At 35.8% G+C, this 21,016-nt stretch overlaps 1 protein-coding gene across 4 annotated transcripts in view; it reads right to left on the bottom strand.

Moving 5' to 3' along the window:
* The window catches only part of INVS (inversin), a 221,802-nt gene that overhangs the window by 200,111 nt on the left and 675 nt on the right, over positions 1 to 21,016 (bottom strand). For all 4 annotated transcript variants that reach the window (XM_058302608.2, XM_058302609.2, XM_058302611.2 and 1 more), the window contains exons 2-3: positions 18,671 to 18,800; positions 324 to 490 (exon numbers count right to left, since the gene is read on the bottom strand). In XM_058302608.2, the coding sequence (XP_058158591.1) occupies positions 324 to 490; positions 18,671 to 18,776 (273 nt within the window). In that variant the 5' untranslated portion in view covers positions 18,777 to 18,800. The remainder of the gene's footprint in view (positions 1 to 323; positions 491 to 18,670; positions 18,801 to 21,016) is intronic.

Below are 21,016 nucleotides of genomic sequence, written 5' to 3' on the forward strand. Positions count from 1 at the left end.
CATTTGTTTTTGGCCTTTGTTATTCCCTATGCACAAGGTAATCTGTAACATAGTTCTAATCATATTGTAGGTACAATTTGGATCCCTTTTTCTCCAGTTAACCTTAGATCATTGAATAAGTTAGACTGTTAGGCACTGATGCAGACACCAATGGTTGTCTTTTGCTTTACTCCCTGTAGTTTAAAGACTGGTTTTAGAGAAACACAAGAAAACCTGAGAGGCACGTACTTGTGCATTCTTTATCATCTACCAGTTACATAGTTCCACTAATCAAGTGACAAATACACAAAAGATTTATCCTTCAAGGTAAGTTTATTTCTCACCTTTTGAGCTGCAAGATGAAGGGCTGTTCTCTGGCTATGATCAGTTTTATTAACATCTGCTCCTGCCTTCAAGAGAGCATCTGCACAATCCAATCTGTCAGCCAACACACAATACATAAGTGGTGTCCTCCCAAATTGATCTTCTTTGTCTTTAAGAGCAGAGTTTCCTATGAGTGTAAGAAACAGATGGTGATATTTGATTGGTTATTGTTACTATGAATATAACTAGGAACCACATTTACTAATTGTTTATTATCAAGCTCTGTGCTAAATGCATTAAATACATTATCTCATTTTTCACTTATCATCTTCATATTATAGGAAGTAGATGCTCAGAGAAGTTAAATAACCTATCTACATTCACAGTGAAAGGAGATGGTACAGCTATAACTCAAACTGATTGCTGACTCTAAAGGTCATATTCTTAACTACTATGTTATGCTGAATTAACACTTTGAGATAGGCAGCTACATATGTTCTTCCTTTATTCCTTCCTTTTGTTAAAAACACTTTAGTTCTCATCATATGCTAGGCATTGGGGTATGTTTACACGAGTGGTATGAAAATGAATCACGGTTCCAGATAAGACGGAACAAATATATTCCACTCTTAACCTCCTGCTAATAATAACTAAAAACTCTGGACAAAATACACAAAAGATGGAGAAAAGAGGCAGGCTGGCGAGGGACTGTGGAACTTAAGAGATAACCAGGTGGTAAGTTCTCTGGAGTGTTTTTTTTTTTTTCTTTTCTTGCCTCTTATATATACCTGGACTGGGTGTTACAATAGCCCACAACCTGTAAACATCAATGTGTACAGACTTCCCACATACACACCAAAAAAGAAAAAAAAAAAAGAAGTCTGTTTTCTCTATTCAAGACTGGAAAGAGGAAAGCCCTGAAGGAGTGAACCCTTTCACTCTACCTGCTCTACTCAAAATGAATACAGTGAAAGAAACTCTCCTCTCCCTCCTCCCTGGGCACTGTAGAGATCATGGGGAGAAGCCCTGTCAGCCACCCATGCCCTGTACTAAGTGAAGGACAGAAAAGAGGTGGCATCTCACTCCATACCAAGTAGGGAGTGGGGGAGGATTATGAAGAGTAGAAAGCTAAAGAAAGGGATTCTTTAAATCTGTGTATGAAGTTGTGGGTATCCCAGAGAGGCCCATACATGAAGTCAGCCAGAATCAAAACAGGAACCACTCTGAAAAGTGAACTATAATGTGAAATACTGCCCAGGTTATAAATTGGTCTCTGCGTAGCAGAGTAGGCAGACCAGAGAATGCTACTAGGGCTTTGAAAACTAACTTGACATTTGAACCATAGGCCACCAAACTGAACCACAGTATTCATTCTAAACCTAAACAGCCTACTAAAAGAGAAGAATTAAATAGGAACCAGAGTATTATAACATGCACAAAATGTCCAGGATATAATCCAACATTTCTAGACAAACCAAGAGGCAGGAAAATACCAACTCAAATGAGAAAAGACATTCAACAGACACCAACACTGTGATGATGCATGTATTAGGACAGAAATATCTGATAAGTAATTTAAAGCAACTACCATAAAAGTGCTCCAGTAAGAAATTGCAAGCAGAATAGAGATGACAAAGAAAAGAATTACGGAACTTGAAGATAGACCCATGGTGATTATCCCATCTGAAACCCAGAGAAAAAATAGATTAAAAAAAAAATTAAGAGTCTCAGATCCTGCCATAACCCACTGGATAAATCGTGGGAGAGTGTGAACTACAATGTAAACTATAGTCCATGCGGTGTGGCATTACTCCAGGGTGTAGTCACCAAATACAATGAATGTGCCTCACTGATGAAAGGGGATGTTGATGTGGGAGGAGCAGGGGGTGGGGTATATGGGAACCTCTATATTCTTTAACTTAACGTTTTGTGTGATCTATTTATCTTTAAAAAAAAAAGACAATAAAAAATAAAATAAATGGGAATGAATCTAAAAAGCATTATGCTCAGTGAAAAAAGCAGTCTCTAAAAGGTTACATACTGCATGATTCATGACACACTTAAAGAGACTTATCTTCAAGTCTCTTCAAGATAAATGGCTGTGAGAATAGGAGAGTGTTATGACAAAGGAATAGGAGGAGGAAGTATATTTTGGTGGAAATGTTCTGTACCCGGATTTTGGTGGTGATCACAGAATCTCTTCATATGTTAAAATTCATAGAACCACACACAAAAAAGAGCCAATTTTACTACATGTTAATTAAAATTTGTAAGAGGATATTATGAACAACTTTATGGCAATAAATTTAAAATGTAGATAAAATGTATACATTTCTTTAAAAACAATAAAATCGACTCAAAAAGAAATTTTAAAAAAAAGAGAAAAGAGTCGCAGAGCCCTGTGTGACAATAACAAAAGATCTACCATTCATTTTATTGGAGTCCCATAGAGAGAGAAGAAAGAGTGCAAGGCTGAGAAAATATTCTAAGAAATAATTGCTGAAAACTGTCCAAATTTGATAAAAGATATAAACCTATAGATTTAAGAAGTTGAGCAAAACTCAAATAGAATACCTGCCCCCAAATCTATGACAAGTGATATCATAATTAAATTTCCAAAAACTAAAACAAAAAAAAAATTGCAAAAGCAGCCAGAAAGAACTCATTATTGATAGAGGAACAGCAATTTGAATGACAGTATATTTCACTTCAGAAACAACAGAGGCTAAAAGGAAGTGGCACATTTTTCAAGTGTCACAGAAAAAAGAGCTGTCAAACCAGAATTCTATATCTTGTGAAAATATCCTCCAGGAATGAAGGTGAAATAAAGATATTCTCAGATGAAGGAAAACCAACAGAATTTGTGGCCTGCAGATGTACTATTAGAGAATTGGGTAAAAAAAGTTTTTCATACAGAAAGTTGCTAACAAAAGGAAACCTGGAGCATCAGAAATGAAGAAAGAGCAACAGAACAGTAATCAACTGGGGAAATATAACAATATTCTCATCTTTAGTTGTTAAAATTATGTTTGGTGGTTGAAAACAAATATTATAACACTATCTGATGGGGTTCTCTTTCTACATCAAACAGAGGAAGGGCAAAAGGACTTAGTGTTATGGCCTCTGCATTCCACTTGAAGTGGTAATATGTAAATGCTAATAGAGATTGATATCATATGTGTTGTGGGAAACTGGCTTACCTGTTTCCTATTGTAAATGTTACACCTGTTATATTGTAGATGTTGCAGTTGTTAGATGTAGTACTTGTTCCCTATTATATACGACGTTACAGTTCTATTAGCAAACAGTTGCTCGGTAGTTTCCCAACAAATGTGATATGGAAACTAGGGTCGAGGTTCTCAGTTTCAGAATCTGTGAGTCCCCTGTTCCCAGCTTTATTCCCTCTCTTGTGTCTCTCTCTCTATTCTTTTATTTCATAAAGCTCTGCTTTGCCTTCCCTTCGAGCTAACCTATTGTGAGCTGATCGCAGCAACTGGTGCCCAAAGTGGGGCATGAAGGAAAGAAAGCTCACAGCAACTGGAGTCCAACGTGGGGCCCAAAGGAAAGCTCAGCACATACACAAACTTATTGTACTCTCCAAAGCAACTGCTTAAAAAAAACACAAACATATTTACTTAGAAACACCATAGAAGATTCAATTTCATCCCTCCTAGTATATTTATAATAAAAAAATAATAAGTGCTGGCAAGGATGTGGAGAAACTGAAACGTCATATGTAGCATATGAACCATATGAAGGTGGGAAGGTGAAATGGTATAGCCATTTTGAAAAACAGCCTGGCAGTTTCTCAAAGAGTTCAACATAGAGTTAACATTTGACCCAGCAATTGCACACATGAGTGTATATGTAAGAGAAATGAAAACAGATGTCCTACAAAAATTTGTACATGAATACTCATAGCAGCATTCTTCATAACAGCCAAAATGTAGAAAAAACCTGAGTGTCCCAAATGATGAAGGGATAAACAAAATATTGTATATTCCGAATGGTCATAAAAAAGAATGAAGTACTTAAAAATGCCACAACATGGATGAACCTTGAAAAACCTTATGCTAAGTGAAAAAAGCTAATCACAAAAGACCACATACGGCCTAAGAGTTACTTCCTAAAAGCTTCCTTTTTTTTTAAAGATTTATTTCTCTTCTTCCCCCCTGCCCCAGTTGTCTGCTCTCTTTGTCTATTTGCTGCATGTTCTTCTTTGTCCACTTCTGTTGTTGTCAGCAGCACGGGAATCTGTGTTTCTTTTTGTTATGTCATCTTGTTGTGTCAGCTCTCTGTGTGTGCGGTGCCATTCTTGGGCAGGCTGCACTTTCTTTCGTGCTGGGTGGCTCTGCTTACGGGGCGTACTCCTTGTGCATGGGGCTCCCCTACGCGGGGGACACCCCTGCGTGGCAGGGCACTCCTTGCACGCATCAGCACTGCGCATGGGCCAGCTCCATATGGGTCAAAGAGATCCGGGGTTTGAACCGCGGACCTCCCATGTGGTAGGCGGATGCCCTATCCATTGGGCCAAGTTCACTTCCCTACAATAGAGTTTTTACAGTTAAGAGATTTCAAAGTGAGTCAGAAGGTCATTCTACAGGTTATGCTTAAGGTTCCTCTCAGGAGGATCTCACTGACTGCTGCAGTAAACAATGCCACAAGCAGAGATGCTCCCAAGGGATATAGAGTCATCTGGACACTAAACGCAGGGCAGACAACCCCAGGAAGTCAGCACCCCATTGGGAGGCCTTACATTGGAATCTATGATAACCTATCTCCCAGTGTATAGACTTAGACTCATGTATAATTTCCCCACATATAGTTCTTCTCCCCTTTTATTTGGACCTATAGTTAGCACTATACCCATTAAATATATATCTAAACCATAAATCTTTGGTCTGTTCATATGCCAGTTGAGCCCTGGGTCTCAGCAGAGCTGCAGTCAATACCTACTCTCCACTTTATTGGACTTGCCCAGGACAACTAATAAAAGGACAATCATGGACAACACCCATCCCAAAAAAACAGAGCGTATATACAACTGCAAGCAAGATGGTTCCACCCATCTGCCCCGTGGAATCTAAATTCCCTCTCAATCAGAAGTAGAGTGGACATCACCTCTCAAAATCCTCAAGACTGAGGAAAGGATAAGGGGGGGGAATACAACTATGGACCAAAGTAGACTTATTATTATTCTAGTAATGGAAGAACTTTAACACTGATATAAAGATAGTGGTTGACAGAGGTTCTGAGGGGAGGGAGAGGGAAGAATAGGTGTAGCATGGGTCATTTTGGGGTCAATTGGAATTGTTCTGCATGATATTGCAATGATGGATAAAAACCATTACACATTTTGTCAAAACCTATAAAATTGTACAGTGCAAAATGTAAACCATAATGCAATCTATAGACCATGGTCAGTAGCAATGCTTCAATATTTGTTCATATCAATAGTAATAAATGTACTACACTAATGAAAGACATTATTAATAGGGAAAAATATGAAAGGGGTAGGGGTGGGGTACCTGGGAATCCCATATATATATATATATAATTTAAAAAAATTTTTTTGAGGTACTAGGCCAGGGATTGACCTGGGACCTGTATGTGGGAAGCCAGTGCTCAACCACTGAGCCACATCAGCTCTCCCCCCTATATTTTTTTATGTAACTGTCCTGTAATCTAAAGTTTCTTTAAAAATAAAGTAAAAAAAAAGGAAGCTGAAGTGACTAAATTAATATCAGATGAAGTGGACTTCATAGCAAAGACAATTAATTACCAGGAACAAATAGGGATATCACATAATGATAAAAAAAGTCAATTCATCAAGAACATGTAATACTTCTAAATGTGTATATACCAAATAACAAGCTTCAAAATATGTGAGACAAAAAGTTATAACTGAAACACTTGAAAAATTCACAATGATAGTTGGTAGTTTCAATACCTACCCCCCCAGTAAGTGAAAGAATCACTAGAAAGGACCAGCAAGGATATAGTAGAACTGAAAAACATTATCAAGTAACAGAACCTCATTGATATTTATAGAACACTCTATCCATTACATACATAGTTTTTTCAAGAACCTATGGGATATTTGCCAAAATAAACTTTAACAGATCTTAAAAATTGAAATCATATGGATCACATTCTCTGACGATCAAGTAATTAATATAGAAATCAATAACAGAAAGATAATAGAAAATCACCAAATACTTGTTAAGTAAACCAAACACTTCATAATATTCCAGGGATTAAAGAGAAAGTCTCAAGGTAATTTAAAAAATATATAAATTAATAAAAATAAATATAAACAAAATATTTTATATGCTGTTAAAGCAATCCATATAGGGAAGTTTATAGTAATAATAATAATAATAGGAAAAAAATGGGAAACGGACTTTGGCCCAGTGGTTAGGGCATCCGTCTACCACATGGGAGGCCTGCGGTTCAAGCCCCGGGCCTCCCTGACCCGCATGGAGCTGGCCCATGCACAGTGCTGATGCGCGCAAGGAGTGCCGTGCTACACAGGGGTGTCCCCCCGCGTAGGGGAGCCCCACGCGCAAGGAGTGCACCCATAAGGAGAGCTGCCCAGCGCGAAGGAGGGAACAGCCTGCCGAGGAATGGCGCCGCCCACACTTCCCGTGCCGCTGATGACAACAGAAGCGGACAAAGAAACAAGACGCAGCAAAAAGACACAGAAAACAGACAACCGGGGGAGGGGAGGGGAATTAAATAAATAAAAAAATAAATCTTTAAAAAAAAAAAAATAGGAAAAAAATGGTCCCCAAATAATAATCTAAGCTACATCTCAAGAAACCAGAAAAAGGCTGGTAGAGAAAGAAGGGGGTGTCAGGGTATGCTGATGCTGGGTGGTAAGCAGGTAGTTCATCAGTGCCCTTGGGCTTTTTAATCTTGCAAGTACTGTGATGCAGAAAGACAACTTTCTATCCTGTGTTTCCATGTATCCCGGTTATAAAGCAAGAAAGATCATTGCTTCTGAAATCTGAAAAAGCCTTACAAATATATGGGGTTAGGTACAACTCCTGGAGGAAGCAGGTGTTCTTTTTAGAAGCTTTGTTGAAGATGGAAGCAATTTTTGCATTTGATTCAACAAATTTAAGAACAGAAGCCCCTCTACACACGGCTTCTGAGTGGTACAATAGTGCGAGGTATAATTCTCTCCACAAGGGTCTCCTATATCTAATTTAGAAGATTCTAGAGGTACTATCATTGCATTTATAGATAAAGACTCATTTAAACTCAAACTCATTAACGGAAACAAAATGTATTACAGGTAGACATTATTAAAGGGCATTCTCTACTGGCATTTTGTTAGTGTTAAGCAAAGATAGTAGTAGCTAGTTATGAGTAAGATGATAGTAATTCATATTATAAGTTCCCTCAAGGGTGGGCTTCCTTCTTGGATGCTCTAGAGAGGATTTAGGAACTCTGGTCACAAGCATAAAGGCTGAGAAGTGGAGGCAATCACCACGTACTGGGATAGGCCTAACAGAACAGGCTCTCAGGCCCAGGTGCAGTCAGTACCATGTGGGTGATGGGTAGGTCTTCCTCCTGGAACACAAAAGTTCAGGCCAGTCACTATGCTCCTCCCTAGCCTGCTTTAAGGGCCAGGGAAGCCTTGAGCCGCTCAATCCCTGACATATTTGTGTAACTGGCATTTCCAAAGAGAAGATTTAATTGGGTTATATTGCCACTATCCAATGTTTCGTGCCTATATGGCAAAACTTGTGCACTTGAGGAAACTGAAAGCATAAACCACTTCTTCATTAGAAAAAGCAGCATTTGGCCTGACTTGGGGCTCTTCCTAAATTGCTTTCTTTTGGAAGGATAGTGGCTTCATGGCTAGTTTCTGGTTCTGTGATTCTTAGTTAAAGAAAGCAATTGAGAGAAGCCTGTGTGCTTTCATTTACCTATCTTACCCGCATCCTCAGATAACACCCTGAGGTTATGCTGTATACAGTCTATGCCATAGATTATTTTGATGATTGAATGAAATATTTTGGAAGTGTTTGGTAAACTATGTGTTGAGCAAATATAGGGCTTATGATATAAATTAATATTCACCAATGGCAGTGCATTTAAATTTGTATTCTCATCAGGAAAACTAATATAGAAAGCAGCTGGCTAGTGTGCTGTGTTGTTGAATTATTCTGGCAACTGTGGAGAAGCCTCTAATCCATGGCCAAGTGTGCTCGCTTAACTGGGGTGGCATTCTGCATGTGCTCAGCATGAACATAGCTCAGAAAACAGAGCTATCACCATGACCTGAAAGCTTTTCTCAGTTGCATTTTGTTACTTTAAGGCTAGTCAAAGCAGAAGAGTCTGTAAGGTTAATGAGTCAGTTTAGGCAGAAACCAGAACTGGGCCTCCAACGCTATCCATTAGAGGAAATGATTGTTGTTTGGAGGCAGCACAAAGCAGTGCCAAAGCCCCATACCACCCAACACAAGGCAATCCAGCATTCTCTACTGTCATTTGCTTGTTCTAAAATGTTACCTTCACCTGGCATCAGAGATGTATTCATTTCATCTGATTTCACCTACTTCCCACCCTACACCTTACCTTTATTTAATTATCTAGTTATTTATTTATTGAGGTACCAGGACCAGGGAATGAACCTGGGACCTCATATGCAGGAGGCCGGTGTGCAATCACTGAGCCATATCAGTTCCCCTCAGTTTGCTCCCTCAACTGTTTGCTCATCATTTGTGCTCATAGCCTGCTTGTTGTCTGTGCTCATTGTCTGCTCGTTTTTTCTTTTGGAGGCACCCAGGAAATGAACCCAGGACCTCTTATGTGGGAGGCGGGAGCCCAACTGCTTGAGCCACATCTGCTCCCTTACCTCTTTATATTGTTGCAATCTAGGAAAGTATTTGTTAATATTATAAAAATATTTGCTTATTACTATACAGAGGCTACATGGGAACAATGGAAAGAACATAGGATTCGTAATAACGACTTGGTTTTAGCCTCAACTTTTTCAGTTATTAGTTGTGACAAAATATCTTAACTGCTGAAGTCTGTGTCCTCACATATAAAATGAGAATAGCAATAATAATATGGTACATATATTTTGAGGGTACTTGGAAGGTTACAAAATATTTTTCATACTATTTCATAATTTTTTCAGAGATCTTAAAATACCATTTATACTCATGCTATTTTGAAATTATCATGGTTGTTAGACCTCCCCCTAGATCATGTTATTTAATGTGTTGGGAAAAATTATTGCAGATCTATTGCTGTATCATAATTTAAAAATATTTTGATAACTGTATTTAATATAATTGGCTTCCTTTGCAATACTATGTATTATATTTAAGGTCTTAAAAATACTTTCTTCTAAGAAGAGGTCTCTAAGTTTACCCAGACTGCTGAAAGGGTCCAGAGTACAAAAAAAAAAAGGTTAAGAAAAATCCATTCTAGATAACCATGCAGCTCATCAGTCAAATTTCAGAAAAATGAGTCATCCTTTCTTTTCCTCATTCTCTACTCATACATATGAATGTATACATGTATACAGAAATATCTACCCACTCCTGGAGAACCTAGAGTTTAGTAGTTAAAAGCATGGGCTCTGACATCAGACTTCCTGGTTTCAGTCTTAGTTCTGCTACATATTAGACAAATTACTTAATTTTTTTGCATCTCAGTTTTCTTTTCTCCTAAATGAGGGTAATAAGAACATTCCAAACTCTTTGTATTGTTTCACTAATAAATGAGTTAATGAGTTCTAGAACATGTAACACAATGGTTGGCACATAAAACTCAACTACGAATGTTAATTTTATTACTATTGTTAATATGGATGCATATACACATGTATATTTATAAACACAAATAAATAGAAGGAAGTATTTATAAAGCACTTAACAACTAACTTTAAGGTAGGAGCGAGATAAAGGAAAAAGTGACTTGAAATAGTGCCTCTACTCTACTTATGAGTCTCCTTACCATATCTGACTACTGTTTTAGGAGATGTTATAAATAAGAAGAGGAAATGATTCAGAGATTTATGCTTGCTCAGAACATGGACAGTGCACCAAAAGTTGTAGTAGAATTAGAATGGTGCTGTTTGATCACTATATTACTGCAAACAATTCCAAGTAACTGTTAGAACAATGACAATATCAGTCATTTTACACAATGAATATTTACAAATATTTTGCCTCTTTTTCACAAAGAAAGCAGTATTATTCTTCATAGAATTTAGTGCTTTTTCATCTTGAGGCAGTTCTGAAAATATGTAATACTTGCTTATCTTACTGTAAGCTAACCTGACATAACAATAACAGCAATAGGGTACTATTTATTATCTACTATGTGTCAGGTGCCAGGCCTTATTTTTTATAGCCATTATCTCATTTAACTCTCACACAGTGAAATACTGTAATCTGTACTTACAGATGAGGAAACTGAGGCTCAAAAGGATTAAATTGCTTAGTCAAGGTAATACAGTTAATAAACGATAGAATCCCAATTCAAAACCCAGGTTTATCGGACTCTAAAATCTTTACTGTTTCTTCTATACCTCATTGAATAGTATTAAAATTAATCTCCTAAATTCTATTATCAATTATATCTCTGGCATGGATTCAAATGATCTGAATCAGATGTTAAGAGAAAAAGCTAAATATCTATAAATGATAACCATAGCATATAAAGATTTTACTATGTATGTTTATGTTTTAGAGCCCAGATCTGAGTCCTAATAAATCTGAATTTAGGCAACAGTGAGCTCTGCCTAAACACTGAGAATTAGTGTTAAACACGAAGAATTACTACTAAAATGATATTTCATTCAGGGGAAGCCTCTTCAGTCCTCCTCTGGGACAATGGGCAGCACAGAGTGTTTGATTTAATTAGTTGAATATGTAGAAAGAGACACTCATCTGTTTCCATGGAGTCAAACACATCACTGACATACTTCTCCATGGAAACGGAAAAGGTAAAACAGAAAATGCTAAAGTAAATGAATTTACTGAGTGGTTGGTGAGCAAAGATTCAAGAAAAAAATAATTCATCTGTAGTACTATGTCACTAGTTTAGTAAAGGGAAATAGAATATATATATACACACACATCATCAAACATGTTACATAAATGGACCTTTAAAATACATTGAAATTTAAGATGAAAACTGTCATTTTAACAGGAATATATAAATGTTGGGAAATACCAGAGAGCAAAGGTATTACTGTTTATACACAAAAGATACAATAGAAAATTCTTAAAAGATGAGCAGTGTTATGACTCAAAGGCAGTGATGAGTCAGGAGGTACTTGGACAAAATGATAGAAAATGAAGGAAACTGATTTATAAGTAAATTTAACAGTTTTATACCAGTTTCACATTATGATTATGCTTTAATTTTTAAGATTTTCTCTTTGGGGATATAAAGTTATAGGAGGGTTTCAAGTTTTAGAGAAATGTATTAGTTAATTTGTATGACTGAGCCTGTGCAAGTGTTTCTGATTTATAACATGCCACACATTTTGTTTCCTTTGACAATTATAGTTTTCATTAAAATAAAACACTTTCAGTTCATAAGGTACATTTTTTTAAAAGCATTCTGACTTTAAGAAAAAAAATCCTTTCCCATGGAATTTATTTCTAACCTCTTAATTCAATTTAATTTAATTCAGTTAACATTTAGTTCTTGCCCTCAAGATGATTACAGTTTGCTTGGAAGGATATTTATTCATTCCATCAATAATATTTTTTTTATGCCAACTATATGCCAGGTACTGGGCTGGGTTTTGTGGAAACAGTGATGAATTTAAACAGATCCAGTATACACTCATGGAGGCTACTAGCTTATAGAGGAGAAGACATTAAAAAAAAATAGTCATACAGTATTCAACCTGTTCTCAAATGTTCAGAAAATACACGATAGACACACAGGTAGGTAGGTAGGTAGGTAGATGAAAGAAAGAAAGAAAGAATAAAGAAAGAAAAACAAAGAATAAAGAAAGAAAAACAAAGAAAAGGAAAGAAAGAGAAAAAAGAAAGAAAGAGAAAGAAGGAAAGAAAGAGAGAAAGAGAAAGAAAGAAAGAAAGAAAGAAAGAAAGAAAGAAAGAAAGAAAGAAAGAAAGAAAGAAAGAAAGAAAGAAAGAAAGAAAGAAAGAAAGAAAGAAAGAGAAGGAAAGAGAGAAAGAAAGAAAGAAAGAGAGAAAGAGAAAGAAAACTGGCAAGGCAAAGTGTTAAAATTGGTGGATCTGGGTATCTGGGAAGTGGGGTATGTTGGAGTTCTCTGTAAGGGGTTTGTATTATTTTTGCAACTGTCTTGTAAGTTTGAGATTACTTCTAATAAAAAGTCAAAAAATATCATCATACAAATAAATATACTGCTAAAATCTGAGATAAGTTCTATGAAAGGAAAATACAGAATGACAAGAGAGAAGATAATGAAGAGATTTAACTGGAAGGTTGGAGCAGGACCTTTTGAAGAAATTACCTTAAAGATGAGAGGAGAAAGATGAATAAGAGTCAGTCAGAGAGAGAATGGGAAGAAGAGTTCAAGTAAAAGCCCTGGAAAAGAGCTTGGCAGGTTTGAGAAACTGAAAGAAATCTAGTTTTTCTAGGAAGAGAACAGTGAAAGTGAGGTTGCAGAGAGATAGAGAGGTACACCTTTAAATTGTATTCCACCTGCAGTGAAAAGGAATTAAAGGGGTTGGAGCAGGGAAGTGACATAATTGCATATATATTTTTCACTTCAGGTGACCATGTAACATTTAGGTAACTGATCATGTTCTGGGCCACAAAGCAGAAGTCTCAACAGATTTCAAAGGAATGACATCACAGAGTATATGTTCTATGACTACAATGCAATTAAACTAGAAATCAACAACAAAATCATAACCTAAAAAAATGCTCATGTGCAAATTAAGAAATAATTAATTTAAGACATCATAAAGGAAAGTGTAAAATATTTTAAACTGAAAGATGATGGAAATTCTATTTACACTGGTGGGTTGCAACTAAAACAGTACTTTCATGGAAATTTAGATCTTTAAATTTTTATATCAGAAAAGAAGGCTGAAATTTATACCCTAGCCATCCATTTCTGGAAGTTAATTTAAAAAAGGTAAAATGAATTCAAGGGAATCAGAGAAAAAGAAATTTAAAACTAAGAGCACACACCAATAAACTAGAAAACAAACATAAAATGGAAATAACCAAAAAATCCAAAAGGGAGATGGATCAAGAAAAATACCAAATAAACATTACAAGGAATATTAACAAGACATCTCTGCAGAAATTAAACAGAAAATCAGAAGTTACTGTGAATCATTTAATGCTAATTTAAGAATTTAGATGAAATTGACAATTTCTAGAAATATATAATGAGCCAAACACTGACACAAGAAGAAAAAGAAATCCTGAATAGCCCATTATAATTATTAATGAGACTGAATAAGCAATAACAATCTTTGCACAGGAGTTCCAGTTACACAGTGCTTATGTAAGCCCAATAGAGTTCTTCCATCTAATTACATAAAAATATTCTGGAAAAACAGGAAAAACCAACCACCCATGCACTCTGAAAAGTAAACAAAATTAGGCAGAAATTTAGAGGGGAGTCAAAACTTGGAGAAGCTACTGATGCAGGGGATTTTTTTTTCCATGCAGTTTTGTGCCAACAGTGAGCCCCAATTGCAAAATAACATGAAGGTGATGCTATTAGAAACCCCATTCTCCTGGCTGGAGGAACTAAGAAAAGGCACTCTTATGGTCCATAGACTAAAAAAGGAATAACAAAAAGAAAATAAACAGCAAAAAGGACCTAAGTCTAACTATACTAATGATTACATTAAATATTATTGTAATAGAATGATTTTTCACATGTGATTATATTGAAAAATTCAAAAAATAAAAAACCTTAGAATTGATAAGAGATCATAGGAAGTCTCCAGATATAAAATCAATATTCACAATCAGATCTTTTTTATATCAGCAGTTAGAAGGTATATTAAAGAAAGATTAAGTTATGATAGTATCAAAATGTCAAGTACTTAGTAATCTAACAAAAGATGTTAAGAGTCAATAGGAAAATTTATTAAAAATTATTAAAATTTAAAAATTATAAAACTGAGAGACATCAAAAGCTTAAACAATAGAAAAACAGTTACTCATGGACTGGAAGAGTTAATATTATAAAATATCCATTCTCCCCAAATTCATTTTTAGATTCAACACAATGCAATAAAATTCAAAAGGTAAAATGTACAGTTTCTATTTGGGATGATGGAAAAATATTGGAAATGGATGGTGGTGATGGTAGCACAACACTGTGAATATACATAACACCACTGGATTATGTAGTTGAATATTGTTATAAGGGGAAATGTTAAGTTGGATAGATGGTACTAGAATAAAAAGTTTAAAAAAATATCCATGGAACTGCACAGCACAAACAGTGAACCTTAAGTTAAACCACAGACTGCAGTTAATAGTATAATTATTAATATAAAAATGTACTTTCATCAATTGTAAAAAATACATCACACCAATCCAAAGTGTTAATAATAGGGTGATATATGGCAATCCTGTATTTTATGCATGACTGTTATATAAACCCATAACATTTCTAAAAAAAGAAAAAATACATAGACAAAAAAATTCAAAAGCTCTTTTTTTTGATACGTGTATACATGTTTGTGTCTTGGTGTATATGGAAATGCAAAAGTCCTGGAATAGAAACAACAAATGAAGAACAAAGTTAGAGAACTCACACAGATGTCAGTTGCAGTAATCAAGACAGTATGGTACTGGCAAAAGGCAAAAGAAATATATCAATGGAATAAAACACAGATTCAAGTAATAGACCCACCAATACAGGCTTACTTGATTTACAACAAAGAACCACTGAAAATCAATGAGGGAAAGAATGGTCTTTTCAATAAATGATTCTGGACCAATTGGATAGCTATAAGAAAAAATTAGCCTTGACCCCTACCTCACATCATACATAACAATTAAATATGGAAGGTAAAAAATAAAGTTTCCAGAAGTAAACATATATGTTCATGATCTTGTAGTAGCAAAGACTACTTAAACAGGACATGAAATGTGCTAACCATAAAAGAAAACTTATTCTTTATTAAAATTAATAATTGGAATCAAAAGACACCATTAAAGAGCAAAAAAGGAAAGCACAGATTGAGAAATGTTATTCACAATACATGTAACTGGCAAAGGACTTCTATCTAGAATATAAACATGAATATTTTTAAAACCTCCTAAAACTAATAAGAACACAGACAATCCAGTTTTTTAAATGAGCAAAAGATCCAAATAGGCATTTCACAAGAGATACCCTAATGGTCATAAAGCATATAAAAATTGTCCCACATCATTACTCATCAGTAAATGGAAATTAAAACCACAATAAGTTTCCAGAGAGGTCTCCAGAATGCCTCAAAATAAAAAAAGACCAATAATAGCAAGTGTTGGTGAGTATGGAGAGCAACTGGAATCCTCCTACATTGTTGCTGGGACTATAAATTGGTACAGCCACTTTGGGAAGCTGTGTGTTAGTATTTTCTAAAGCTAAAAATATAACTCAAAACTGTCAAAGTCATAAAAAACAAGAAAAGTCTGAGAAATTGTCAAAGCCTAGAGGAGCCTAAAGAAACATGATAACTAAATGTAATGTGGTATTCTGGAAAGGATCCTGGAGCAGAAAAACAGTGTTAGGTAAAAACTAAGAAAAGTAGAATAAAATAGAGACGTTAGTTAAGAATAATGTATCCACGTTGGTTCATTAGTTGTGACGAATATACCGTATGAAGGTAAGATGCTAACAACAGGGAAAACTGGAACTCTGCATTGCCTTTGTAATTTTTCTGTAATTCTAAAACTATTCTAAAATTAACATTTTATTAATGTAGGAAAACAGTTCAGTGGTTCCTCAAAAAGTTAAACAGCAGTACCATATAACCAGGCAATCTCATTTCTAGGTATAAACCCAAAGAATTGAAAGCAGGGACTCAAACATATTTGCACATCAATGCTCATAACAGCACTATTCACTATAGGCAAAAGGTAAAACCAACTCATAGGTCCTTCAGCAGCTGAAAAGATAAACAAAATATGGTATATACATACATTGGAATATTATTCAGCCCTAAAAAAGGAATGAAATTCTGATACATGGTTGAACCCTGAAGATATCATATCGAGTGAAATAAGTCAGACACAGGGACAAAAGGACAGATACTATACGATTCCACTTACATAAATTCATAGAGACAGAAAGTAGAGTACAGGTTACTGGGGTAGGGGAGGAGGTAGAGTGGGAGTTAATGTATATAGGGTGTGGGATTTCTGTTCGGAGTGATGGGAAAGTTCTGGTAATGGCTGGTGGTGAGAACAGTATGAAATTGTGAGTGTGATTAATCCCAATGAATTGTATGGTTGGCATATATATGTTCCTACAGTTAAAAAAAAAAGAGAGAGATTTTAAAGAGACAATAATAACTAAAGGCAATAAAGGCAATACATGATCCTGGACTGGACTAATAATGGAGAAAATGCCCAAAAGGACATTATTGGGACATATGAGGAATTTGGAATATAATCTGTAAGCCTTATACCTATGTCAAATTTCTTGAACTTGATCACTGTATAAAAGTGAGTATCCTTTTGTTCTTAGGAAATGAACATGGAATTATTAAGTGTTCAAGGAACATGATGCATACAGTCTATTCTAAATGTTTAGAAAATAGGTAGAAAGATATACAAATGTATTGATACAGCAAACGTGGCAAAACAAAAGTAGGTGGATCTGGGTATGTGGCAAGGGAGTTCTTTGTATGGCTTCTTTAGATGGGTTTTACATTATTGTAAAATTGCAAAATTATAAAATTGGAGTTCTCTATATGGGTCCCGTGTTATTTTTGTAACTGTCCTGTAAGTTTGAAATTATTTCAAAATAAAGAGTTTACTAATACATACATACTTGAATACATATATATACAACACAGTAATTCTACCTTGAAGTATATTTTCAAGAGAAATGAGTACATGTCTATCAGACATGCATAAGAATTTTCATTATTTATTTATAGCAACCAAAAATTGTAAATACAACTGTACATCAACAGAAGAAGGATAAACTGTCAACTATTCATACAAAGAGGTATGACACAGAAAAAAAAAAAAGATACAGAGAACACAACTTGAATAAATTACAAAGACATGATGAGCAAAAAGAAGCCTGACACAAACAACCACACACATATTATATGATTCTATTTATGGAGATAAAGAATAGACAAAACTAATCCTTGGTGTCAGAAGTCAGAACAATGTGTGCTTCTGTGTGTGTGTATGTGTGTGCAGCTGTCTGGGTGATATCAGAAGATAGAAACTACAGAGTGGGTTAAATAGGGAAAGTTTAACATAAACAATTAACTATGATAAAAAGTAAGTATAAGATATGAGAAAGCTCTACATGTTACTGTAGAGCTGAGGGAGAGTATCCAAGCAATGACAAACTTAGAAGGGTTAAGATTTCCCTGGAGATATTATTTAGTCCATCATATAGTAGAGAGGTTGGCTGGTTTGGGCAGGCCAGACTGATGTGAAGTTGCTGGGAAGGCAATGAGGATGTTGCAGAAATACACAAACAAATAACACTGTATATGGAAAGCACACACATTATATTATGCATAGTGTGTGAATTCCCACATATGCAGTAAGTGAAGGATCGTCACCAACCTCAGGTTAGCAGTTACTTGTGGAGAGGAAGGACAGAGGAAGAGACAGAGGGAAGGGGCTTTAGCTGCCTCTGTAACATTTAGAAAAAAACATTTGAGGCAAATATGGCAAAATATTAACATCCATTAATATGGAGGAGCCCTTATTTTCTATACTTTCCTATATGTTTAACACATTTCATAATACTGTAATGCTGCTTAAAATTTAATGAAAGAAAAACAGCTAGATATTTGTTTTATGATATTAATTTCATTATTTTATTGGGGATTAATTTGTCTCCTGGAAAACTCCTGATTATGTTTTGAAAGATCATTATCCACAATCTCATTCTAGATCTTCATCATTACAAGACTGAATCATTCTCTTGGCACCTTAGAGTACGTATTCAGATTAAATGCAAAATACTTAGATATTTTTTCAACCACTTTTCATCTAATCCTAATCCACATTTTAAAGTTTCAGGACTTCTTTCTCGCCCAAGTTTTTGAACAAAATGTAAATGACAAATATTTCCATTAAAATGTAAAAGATTGCAAATTAAAATGTAGATGAACAAGCTTCCTTAGGACAGAGTTATTTTTAAGGTCTCTTTTCTGTATTTATGGGGACTGCTTACCTAGGATGAGCCTGTGAAGGGCACTCTTATCGCCATTAACAGCGGCAGCATGAACTTGAGATGCTAGTGAGGACCCAGTCAAGAGCAAGTTCTCTGCTGTGTTCATAGTCTTCTGAAGAACTGGAGCAACCTGAAACAGTGATTTCGACAATGAGTTTATACAAGGGACATTTTCTGAAGCCTGTCTCACCAGTTCTGTGTACTGCTATCAAATGGGTAGATAAGAAATATGGTTTACTGGAAATATTTGGCTAGGGTTTAAAAAAAAATCTACAGTTCTAGTCTTAAAATTGCCATAATGTGGCAATATTAGGAGCCCTTTCGTACAAGTCACTTACCTGTAAATTGAGAGGGTTAGGTACCTCCAAGACGGTTCTTGGGAATTATCTGATAATAATGGGCACAGGGCTCAAAAGTGTCAGTGATTTCTAAGTTAGGAAAGGCAATTTGATTCCACATAATACAAAAACATTAGAAGTGATAATGGGAATAAAGGTGATGACCAAGCCCCACAAAAAAGGGTATGATGTGAACTTTATTGTCAAGTTAGAATTAACTAGATTTAGGTGTAACACTAAAAAGTACCTAGTTCTTTCTCTCATTCCCACAAAAGATAGAATTTTAGTTATGTCCTACAGGGAAAGATACCTAGCTTGAGATTGTGACCATAGGACCTTACTTGGAATATTACATCATTAGGATGAAACTTGTTTTATTAAGGAAAAGTTTGTTCTGACTGGTAGTCTGTTATGGTTTGTTAGAACCTTCTATAAATATAATAGCTGCATAGGAAAATAATGAGTTCCCATTCATTAGAGTGTTTATGCAGAGGCTGGACTATGTCAGACATTCAGTAGGAAGAATTCAAGTATCTGTAGGGGAGGAAAGGGATCTTAAGCCTCCGTCCCAAAGCTAAGATGCTAGATCCTAAGTTGCAAACTTGAATGCCTACAAGGATGAGGCAAGAAATATAAGGTGCTATGGGACTCCTGGCAAACTAGAACATACCTATGGACCTAAAGAGCACAGCTGTCAATCAACTCCAGTCATTTGCTGCCCTGAGGGAAGGCAGGCCTTCTGATTTCACCAAAAAGCTTATCACTCCAATCTCTGTGACTCCTGGGCATCTGGGAGAGTTTTGCAGGTAATAAGCTAGTACTTGTGTCTCCATTGACAAGGATTATTGGTTCGAGTTCTGCCTTAGAGAAAAAGTATTTTCTTAATTATGGTAAAGGTCAGCTCTTCATACCTTTATTTTGCTGACAATTTACGTTAACATGCTGGCAGAAAATAGGGAAAAAGGTAGTATCAGGGAAGAAGGTAGTAATCAGGCACTTCTATCATGTCTGAGCTGGTCAGAAGAATCACTGTCATATGCAGGATTTTATTAAAGTCACTTGAAAGCAGCTACAAAACAGGGGCAGAGGTGGAAATATGGTAGCAGAGTCTTTGCCCTTAAGCTACCTCAAAAACCTGGGTTTCCGTAATTATGCAAAATTTCGCCCATGAAGATCACATTCATTTGTTCAACAAGTTGAGTGCCAACTTTGTGCTAGGCACTGTTAAAAACTCTAAAATCTATCATTTTAGATCCTAAATGACTAAGTTTAAGCAGGGTCACAAAGAACCTTATGCCCTTTGAACAATTTGCTAAAAATTAGAACTGTATAATTTAGAATTTTTTCACCTCTTATTTCTTAGCACTTAGCACAGTAACAGGTATATAACTGGTGTTCAGTAAATGTTTGTTGAAGGAAAGGTCATAGGCTGAAAGCTAAGTCCAGAGGGCAAAGCAGGACCAAAGTTCAATTTCTTGGAGGAACGAGTTCACTTTTTATCTTTTTCATTGCTCCTTTCAACTCTGCTTGGGCTGGCAGAGACATGAGTCATACAGAGATAAAAACATTGGTCTAGGAGTCAGGAGACAGGAGCCTAATTATATCACTAATGCCTGGGAAAGGCATTCTCTAGGGTGCCCCCTGCCTCCCCACTCTTTTAGCTCAATTATTGTGTATGGATCCTTTTCTAATAGAAAAAAAATCTAAGCCACTTTATAAAGTATAAAGTACTATGAAACATAAAAGTATCATCATGAAATAAGAGTGTAATGAATGCACAAATAACTGTACAAAATGAGTGGCGCTACAATTACACGGAAAGGAAGAGTATTCTAATTAGGATTAAAGGGTTGGTTGTTCGGGAAGTTCTCAGCGATGGGGACATTTAAGATGGCATTCCAGAAAAAGAAGGGGGGCCATTCCAGGCAGTAGGAAAGCTTGAGCAAAGGCACGGGGTAGGGAGAGCCACAAAAGCGCAAAGCATCTCCAGAGCACTTAGTAGTGACTG

This window comes from Dasypus novemcinctus, chromosome 8, assembly GCF_030445035.2.
Source record: "Dasypus novemcinctus isolate mDasNov1 chromosome 8, mDasNov1.1.hap2, whole genome shotgun sequence".
NCBI classification, from domain to species: Eukaryota; Metazoa; Chordata; class Mammalia; order Cingulata; family Dasypodidae; genus Dasypus; species Dasypus novemcinctus.